Source organism: Conger conger, chromosome 3 (genome assembly GCF_963514075.1).
Source record: "Conger conger chromosome 3, fConCon1.1, whole genome shotgun sequence".
NCBI classification, from domain to species: Eukaryota; Metazoa; Chordata; class Actinopteri; order Anguilliformes; family Congridae; genus Conger; species Conger conger.
In genome coordinates this window covers 80,543,582-80,553,581 of record NC_083762.1, presented here as the reverse complement: position 1 = coordinate 80,553,581, position 10,000 = coordinate 80,543,582, and the positions used below count along the sequence as shown (strand labels likewise).

Genomic DNA, 10,000 nt, shown 5'->3' with positions numbered 1-10,000 from the left:
TATACACTGTATTACTGTATCTTATAATGTATCTGACACAGGAGGGTTTTCAAGACCAGGCTTGATACTGTGCTAGGTACTGAGAGCTAACTAAGACTAAGAATTAGGGACACTTTAGAGGCAGGAAAAGGAGAATGTGGCTGGGCTGCATGGCCTATTCAACACTGTATATTTAGCCATATGGAGCAGTTCTATAAGGGTTTATGAATACACTTCAAAAGCAAAAATAAAAAGGTGAGATCTTATTAAAATAAAACACTGCCCCCTCTGACCCCCCTAGGCTCGTCATCGCTACCGACAACCGCCCACACACCCCTCAGAGAGAGGGAGGGAGGGAGGGAGGGAGAGAGAGAGAAGGGAGTGTACAGTCTCAGTCTCTCTCTCTCTCTCTCTCTCTCTCTCTCTCTCTCTCTCTCCTTAAAAGGAGAAATATACACAGTGTGATGGGAAAGGAATTGGTTATCAGTGCAATGCAGAAAGGGTCCAGTTTCTACAACCCCCCCTCCTCCACACACACACACAGACACACATACACACTCACACACACATAGATACACACCTCACACATACACAGACACTCAAACACACAAACACACACACTCACACACACACACACACACACACAGACATACACACCTCACACACACACACACACACACACACATAGATACACACCTCACACATACACAGACACACACACATAAACACACACACTCACACACACACACACACTCACGCACACAGACACTCACACACACTCACACTCACACACACACACACACACACACAATGCCATGGCTCAGCAGATACAGAGGTTAAGTCATGGTCGTGCTGAGCAGCTGCTCAGATTTGACCTTGGCTTTCCGTCCTGCCAGCTCCAGTGCTGTCCTCAGCCCCCAAGGTGCAGGCAGGGGGTGCCACAAATTCACAAATTAACCCCACCCCCTCTGAGGGACGTTTCACCGCTGGGTCACATTACACCGAAGGGGGATGTGGTGGAACTGTCACCGAGGTGTCATTGTTCTTTTTTCATTGTGAGGTCACAGCCCTTTTCATTGTGAGGTCACAGCCCTTTTCATTGTGATGTCACGTGCTCTCGTTTCAGCCTTAAGTACTTTCTGAATAAAACTGCTGGGTTTCTGAGTGAGAGAAAAAAACTGAAATTACAAAAAAATGATTAATCAGAATGAATAAATTGAGGGCCACAGGAACACGGTAACAGCACAAAAAAATGAACAAAAAGTGTTTTAGTCATACAATTAGACTTCAAATCTTACTGCTATTACTTTTTTTAATGAAATTATAAAAGAACAAAAATATTGCCAATTAGGTGAGATGGTTTGACTCATTTCAAGATTTGACAATGGGGTAAGAAAATTTCACTTGTCAAGAAAAAACTCCACTTGAGAAGAAGACACTAGTTTTACAGCGAGAACTGTTCTCAACGGCCGAGTGAACTGGATTCTCATTTACAGCCAGAGGGCCAAACTCAGCGCAGAGAGAGAGAGGAACAGCTCGCCTTCCATTTGGTGTCTCTTCGCATGGAGAATCACGCGTGTGGGAAACAGCTCGGACAGCCATTGTTTGCTCAGTAGCTGGAGACGTAGAATAATGATTGCAGAATATTTTCACTCCAAGGGACTTCAATCTCGGAAAACCCCAGCAGCCCTGATGTTGAAGGTGTGCTTGGACCAGCTCCATTGACCCCAGGAACTACACCAAACATGCAGAAAGATCCTATTCAGCATCTAATCACACTCTACCGCAGCTACACAACAAAAACTCTTCAGCAAAAAATTCTACATTGATACAGGAACCAAAAGATACTTTAGTGAACCCTGTGGGGTAATGCGTCCTCTGCATGTGACCCATCCCGGTTACTGAGGAGCAGTGGGGTAATGTGTCCTCTGCATGTGACCCATCCTGGTTACTGAGGAGCAGTGGGCAGCCACAGTGCAGCACCCAGGGACCAGCTCCAGCTCTGAGGCCAGAGCCTTGGTCAAGGGCAACAGCAGGAGCACACCTGACCCGACACGCGTGTCTTTCGGTATGTTCAGAATTGTTCAGAAATCCTTCCTGGTTTCTGGAGGCAGTGTTCCAACACCAGGGCCCCCATCATAACACACATACACCTGTAAAGGGACATCAGCTACAGGCGGACACAAAGACACTTCTGCTATGACATACAGGGTTATGGGACTAACGCTGGGCTCCTCTCCTGGCAACTAAGAACAGGAAGATACAGGCTATACTCAGCACGTGATCACATATCTTCCCCATTCCGATGTTTGCGCTGAACAACAACCAAACCCCAAACCTCTTGACCACGTCTGCATGCTGTTATGTACGGAGTTGCTGCCACACGACTGCCTAGTGGCTAAGGTACTTGACTTGAGGCCTGGAATGTTGATGGTTCAAGCCCCGGTGTAGCCGCAATAAGATCCGCACAGCTGTTGGGCCCTCGAGCAAGGCCCAAAACCCCCACATCAAGCTTAGTCTAGTCTACTGTAAGTCACATTGGATAAAAGTGGCAGCTAAATTACAGTAATGTACTGGTCGGGACCCGCATGGTCGGTGGTTCGATCCCCAGTCTAGCTACAATAATAAGACCCGCGCAGCCATTAGGCCCTTGAGCAAGGCCCTTAACCCTGCATTGCTCCAGGGGAGGACTGTCTCCTGCTTAGTCTAATCAACTGTACGTCGCTCTGGATAAGAACATCACATTAATGTAACGTAATGTCGTGTAATTATGGAGCTGGTGCACAGGTGTACCTAATAAAGTGCTCACGGCGCGACGCGCTCACCCTGCACGCAGAACTTCAGCTCCTTGGCGTCCGTCACCGTGCTCATCGCCACGCGCTCCGGAACCTTCTTGCTCATGCGGTTGTAGTTCCGCCGCTTCTTGGTCTCGCCCCACAGGTTGGAGCCGCCGTGCATGCTGGGAATGTTGAGCACGGCGATGCCCTCCAGCGAGGTGCTGCTGAGGTCCAGGACGGTCCCGTCGCACTGCGGGACGGGAAGGGCGGCAGGAAGAGGGAGAAATGACAAACCAGCACTTAAACACGGAGGTAGTAATCCAGCTAGCTGGATAACTGCACTGAGTAAAACCCACAGAGCAGGATTACTGAGTTAGCTGGATAACTGCACTGAGTAACACCCACAGAGCAGGATTACTGAGTTAGCTGGATAACTGCACTGAGTAAAACCCACAGAGCAGGATTACTGAGTTAGCTGGATAACTGCACTGAGTAAAATCCACAGAGCAGGATTACTGAGTTAGCTGGATAACTGCACTGAGTAACACCCACAGAGCAGGATTACTGAGTTAGCTGGATAACTGCACTGAGTAAAACCCACAGAGCAGGATTACTGAGTTAGCTGGATAACTGCACTGAGTAAAACCCACAAAGCAGGATTACTGAGTTAGCTGGATAACTGCACTGTGTAAAACCCACAGAGCAGGATTACTGAGTTAGCTGGATAACTGCACTGAGTAAAACCCACAAAGCAGGATTACTGAGTTAGCTGGATAACTGCACTGAGTAAAACCCACAGAGAAGGATTACTGAGTTAGCTGGATAACTGCACTGAGTAAAACCCACAGAGCAGGATTACTGAGTTAGCTGGATAACTGCACTGAGTAAAACCCACAGAGCAGGATTACTGAGTTAGCTGGATAACTGCACTGAGTAAAACCCACAGAGAAGGGTTACTGAGTTAGCTGGATAACTCCACTGAGTAAAACCCACAGAGCAGGGTTACTGAGTTAGCTGGATAACTTGCGCTGAGTAAAACCCACAAAGCAGGATTACTGAGTTAGCTGGATAACTGCACAGAGTAAAACCCACAGAGCAGGATAACTGAGTTAGCTGGATAACTGCACTGAGTAAAACCCACAGAGCAGGATTACTGAGTTAGCTGGATAACTGCGCTGAGTAAAACCCACAAAGCAGGAATACTGAGTTAGCTGGATAACTGCGCTGAGTAAAACCCACAAAGCAGGATTACTGACTTTACTGCAGTGAGTAAAACCCGGAACAGCTCTTTTTACTTCAGTCCATACTCCAGATTTGCGAGGCATCTGGGCTCCACTCAGCACACTTATCCAGCTCACTCAGTAACCCTGCTTTGTGAAACAGGGCTCTGAGGCCCTCACTCGTGTCCAGAAAGGGCCGATGTGGGCGCACCTGTAACACACCTGATTCTATAAACCAGCTACTAGAGCCGTGGAAACCAGCCCTGTTCCCCCCCGCAGGTTTTCATTTCAACCCTAATTGGGCACCCCTGATTATACTGATTAGCAGCTCAAAGAGAGCTCCAGCTGTTCAATGAGGTGTGGCTTTGTTAGGGTTGGAGTGAAAACCTACAGGACGGTAGATCTCCAGGAACAGGGTTGGGCAGCCCTGCTCTAGCTGTTGAATGAGGTGTGCTTTGTTAGGGTTGGAGTGAAAACCTACAGGACAGTAGATCTCCAGGAACAGGGTTGGGCAGCCCTGTTCTAGCTGGTGAATGAGGTGTGCTTTGTTAGGGTTGGAGTGAAAACCTACAGGACGGTAGATCTCCAGGAACAGGGTTGGTTACCACTGCACTAGAGTCTTTGCCGTGCTCAGTAGAATCGGTTGGTTGGAACAAAAGTCTACACCCACACCAGGCCTTATTGAATAAGATCAGGAACTTCTGACTTAGACACACAGAACACCATGATGACAGACCTCCCTCAGGCAGTTTCACAGTGCAGCTACCGGACTGGTCTGAACAAACAAGACCATGAAGAAGAGAAAAGGCCTAAATGCCACTCAGTACCAACCCTGGGTCAAATACGTGATTGTTTTGGATTCAAATACTTGCCTCTGCTTTACTGAGCTCGTCTGGCGAATAGAAACCCCCGAACCAGCCTTCTGGTCCTCTCGGTTGTCCCAATTACACCAGGCAAGATCAATCAAGCACAGAATCCAAAACAATTACGTATCTGACCCAAAGCGAGGCACGGTTGATGGCGTTGAGTATTGAGGGTTATTTCCTACATGTTGGCTAATAGAAGGCAGAAGCTAAAAACCCATAAATCACTTTAACTAATTACTTAATTTCATGTTGATGACATTTCACATCATTAAGCATAATTGCAAAGCGGAATATAAAAATACAATGTAAAAAAAAGGCTCATAAAAACATCAATAGAGACTGATTATACTACAAACAAATTAGACACCGGGGGCACTTATCCGACAGACGGCAGAGAGAACATGCCGCTCCTACGGGTGAAAACATGTCCCCACTTTCAGATAAACAACAACGGCACGTTCTATCCGAGCCTTTGCGTGGAAATGTAGAGAGTTACTTCAGCAGATCTCCATGGAGATGGGGAGTCCAGAGAGGCATATCGTCCCTTCGGGACCCCCCCCCCCCCCCCCCCCCAACCCCCCAACCCCCCACGCACGCACACACACGCACACACACACCCCAGTCTCTCCAGGTAAATCCCCCAATCGAATGAAGAAGCCATCAGCCTAATGGAAATAAAATGTAATATTTTCTGGTTCACTGCTGGTCCTGAAGTTGTACCCACTTCAAACACACGGCTTAGACAAGGCCAGAAACCAATCTGAATCTCCCCCCCTCCCCCCCCCCCAAAAAAAACAAAAAACCAAGTGCACTTTGACATGATCATTCTAATTAATGGTAATGAAACAGTTGGAATTGTTGGGGTTACTTAATTTCACTAAACTTACTAGACAAAGACACATACGAATATACGTTTGTATAAGGTACATGCCTGATGTGACAGAGCTATAATGAAATGGATCACAAAAAACTATGAAATGTTTGCATTTGGCGAAAGCCTCAAAATAATTCAATTGATCAGCCCCAGCGCTAACATCACATTTAATCAACCAATCATTTTGCAGTAACTAAAGGCATAAAAGCATGCAGACATGGCAAGAGGTTCAGCTCTTTTATCAGAATACATTGAAAAGTACCTGGTCTTCAAAGTCTTAACTAAATAAAACTAAATAAAAACAGAATTCTTAAGAATTGTAAAGCTCCTGGACTTGATATGCCTCGACTTAAAAAGTGTTATCTGCCGCCTGTCCCTGACTGATCTAGCGACCACGAGCGTGTTTATCATCGCAGAGAGAGACACAGAGGAGTATTTTGGGAGCATAAGGCATGTCTGACATAGAAATCTGGCCGGGAAAGACTTTTTCGCCTCGTTTATTCATTGACGAGCTTTAAATACCCCGCTTTAATTAGACATAATGAAGCAAATATATCATTTGTGGCAATTTTAAGCAGCGGCACATTGTGTTACTCGTGAGTCCCCTGTGAGATTTGCGTAACATTTGGCTGACACATTTGGCTCACTTTTGGGCATGCAAAGAACAGAGTGGGAATTTCAAAGGCTTGAAAATTCACTCATATCTGTCACTGGTCACTGGTCAGCTGGCGGATTTAGTCCCATGTTTGGGCTGACCAGGACCAGGATCCATAAACATATTTTCATTAACTCACATAACTCATTATATATATTTTTATTTTACTCTGCTGTGAATAATCAATATTGCAGATCATGTTTATGATTGAATCCCTGCCCATGCGGAATGAAGAGAGAACTGGCAGGCCACACCCATGCCCGGACAGCACTGTCTAGACCAGTGGTTCTTAACCTGGGTTTGATCGCACCCCTGAGACTAGAGTCTAGAGACTAGTGTCTGTGTGTGTCTTGACCCCTGCCGAACCCCTGACACTGTCTCAACGAACCCCTGGGGTTCGATCAAACCCAGGTTAAGAACCACTGGTCTAGACTGAGCGCCCATCCTCACAGAGGGTTTGACTCTAGACTGAGTGCCCATTCTCACAGAGGGTTTAACTCTAGACTGAGTGCCCATTCTCACAGAGGGGTTAACTCTAGACTGAGTGGCCATTCTCACAGAGGGTTTGACTCTAGACTGAGTGCCCATTCTCACAGAGGGTTTAACTCTAGAGCGAGGACCTGGCATGTCTCGGAGTGCTGTCAGAGGCAGAAACAGTGGGATGTGTTCTGAGGTTTGCTCCAGGATTTGTCCGGGGCTAAGAATAGCCTGACGCGGAGACGCCTTTTTCAGCTTTTATAAGCATATTATGTTCTATTTCTGTGTATAAAAAAGGACCTTTCGAATTTCCCCACAGGCACCAGAAGGTAATTTCGGGCCTACAGACCGACAGAAGACCATAACAAATTGGAATCCTTATGACAAGGTAATAGCTTTTTTTCCTTTTCTTGCACGTCAACAAAAAACATTTCACCCAGGGCCTTTCATAGGGGAGAGAGATGTGAATCTGGCGGTCTGATGGACCCCTGTGGTTCACTCCTGACGGAGAAAAGGCCACAAATTTTTATTTGTATTTCACAAATGTAATGTAATTCATAAAATATTAAAAACTGGCCCTAAAATATTACTAATTGGTCCTTGGTCATATATTTGTAAATATAGGAATATTTGTATATTTGAATCAAATTATGTATTTGACCCAGGTCTACTACCCTCACATACCCAAAATGGCAGACCAGTCAAACACCACCACCCCCCCACACACACTCAAAATGGCCGACCTCTCCATCCTCACCTCCACCTCCAGACTCTCGTTCAGCTTCTTGCAGGTGGCGGCGATGGTCTCTGAGGTGCCGAACTCAAAATACCAGAGTTTATTCTTCATCCTGGAAAGAACGACACAGAAGGTGGTCACGACAACAAGATGGAGGGCAGCCAACAGCAGGCAGAGGACAAAAATGACTCTCAGTGTCTTGCACCTCTAGAATGTTCTGTGGTCGCGGGCAACACGGCGTTGATTGGACAATAACGGAAAGTTATTGTCATGAACACGTCTTGTTTTCAAAAACTGTATACAAACTGTTTGCCTGCCAGAAGTTTGACGTCTCGTTACCATAGAGACAATAAAACCATAATAACAGGCCGTCGGTGAAGCATAGATGCAAAACGTCCTGCGACATTTTCATTTATGTCGTGCGGCGCTGGTCGAAAAGGTCGCGCGACTAAGTATAAATCAGGCTTATAAATCAGCAGGGCTACAGAACCCGGGGAGTCCAGTTGCAAGCGGTGAATTGAGAAACCCAGCCCGTCTCTGCAACTGCAAGTAATGGAGCCAAGATGGAATCATAGGACACCATGTGTCAGCAGCAAAGGAAACGCTAGTGGAATAACATCGATAAAAATGGGTATTTAATACTGACTGCCAGGATTGAATGCAGTCAACACATGAGGTAACATTTCCCATAACCCCTAAACCAAGGTGGCGTTTCCAACCATCACAGTTAGTCATTTTGCAGAGGCCATTAGCAAAAGTGAGTTGTAAAACCGCATTTCGCATGGTGGGGTATACACACACACACACACACACACACACACACACAGAGCAGAAACGCCAGAGACAGGCACAGTTACAGTCATACAAGCTCCACGGATGATCACGGTGGGTACCTGAAAAGCAAAAGGTGATTAGTAACCGGAGCCTTGGTTAAAGCTGACGCCGGGTCATTTGTCAGGGTGTTTTTTTACAGTGACAACACCGTAAGAGAGACTGTTGTTGTGAGAAGGGCGCTCATATTGAGTTCCTCTGCCGAGCTCCGCTCGATCCGATCTCCTTACACTCACCTGGCACCTGCCCACACCTCCGCGTCCACCGGGACAGGTCTGCGAGACCCGGGCCAGCACCCCCCCACCCGTCCGGGCCCTGCTGAAATATTGATAGTCACCATGCTAATCTCACTGGAACAGGTGTACAGGGCCCAGTTTTCCAGGGGCCGTGTACTGAGCCGGCTCACTTGCACGGGAACCCGACCCGACTCGGGGTCCTGTGGCCTAAATGTGACACAGAAACGGTCGGGGTGGGCGTCGCCAGGCATGCGTTCAGCCCAGCGAACGACATGCAGCACGCACCGTGTGTCATTTTCACAGAAGAAGAACGGAGTGACACCACAATGAAGCAGAATCCTCCCATTGTTTTGGTTCACTAGTCCATCCACTTAAAGGAACACCTAAGCCGCCCATGTTATTCAGCCCCGTATCATGTGTTGCTTACCTCTGCCCTCTATTCACACACTGTTTACTACGTGTCTCTGCCAAGTGTAATGTAATGGTACTGAACTGGGCTTGTAACCTAGAGGCTACAGCTTTAATTCCCAGGTTTGATTTCTCTGCTCTTGTAATCTTCTTATTGCTTCAGTATAACTATAATATCATTTCTTAAAATTGGTCAACTCCAACGGAGTCCACAACGCAACTATAAGGATATCACTGGGATGGCTTTCAGGGCGATTTTATTCCAGCTGCATGAACGACAGAAAACACTGACAGCCAATCAAAATCCATCTGAATTTACAGGGCGTCACGTTCAAAATAGCTATATACAGAACGTTATTGTTCATCAGTGAGGACACTCACGTTGTTATGGTTATAGTTATAGTTATAGTTACTGTTATAGTTATCGTTATGGCTATAGTTATAGTTACTGTTATAGTTATCGTTATGGCTATAGTTATAGTTATAGTTACTGTTATAGTTATGGTTATGGTTATAGTTATAGTTATAGTTACTGTTATAGTTATCGTGATAGTTATGGTTATAGTTATAGTTACTGTTATAGTTATCGTGATAGTTATGGTTATAGTTATGGTTATAGTTATAATTTCTGTTATAGTTATCGTAATAGTTATAGTTACTGTTATAGTTATCGTGATAGTTATAGTTATAGTTATAGTTATAGTTACTGTTATAGTTATCGTGATAGTTATTGTTCTTGGTGTGGACGGGCCTTCACTCCGTCAGAGAGGGAGAGCAGTCTCTATCGCAGGGCGAACAGAAACCGTGTTGCCGATCTGCACTTGGAGAAAATTGGCTTTGCGGCTGTTACAGTGACAGACAGGGTTATGGAAGAATCACAAAGAACCCATCCTGACACCGGGGTTATTTCTGAAACAGATTTCGTAACATTGGATTTGGCA

The 10,000-nt window shown here is 46.1% G+C and overlaps 1 protein-coding gene across 1 annotated transcript in view; it reads right to left on the bottom strand.

Annotated features, from left to right (window-relative positions):
• Window positions 1-797: 797 nt before the first annotated feature.
• The window catches only part of LOC133125237 (diacylglycerol kinase beta), an 82,229-nt gene continuing 73,026 nt past the window's right edge, over window positions 798-10,000 (bottom strand). The window contains 3 exon segments of the mRNA XM_061237002.1: window positions 798-1,713; window positions 2,805-3,006; window positions 7,606-7,696. Coding sequence (XP_061092986.1) covers window positions 1,589-1,713; window positions 2,805-3,006; window positions 7,606-7,696 — 418 coding nt within the window. The 3' untranslated portion in view covers window positions 798-1,588.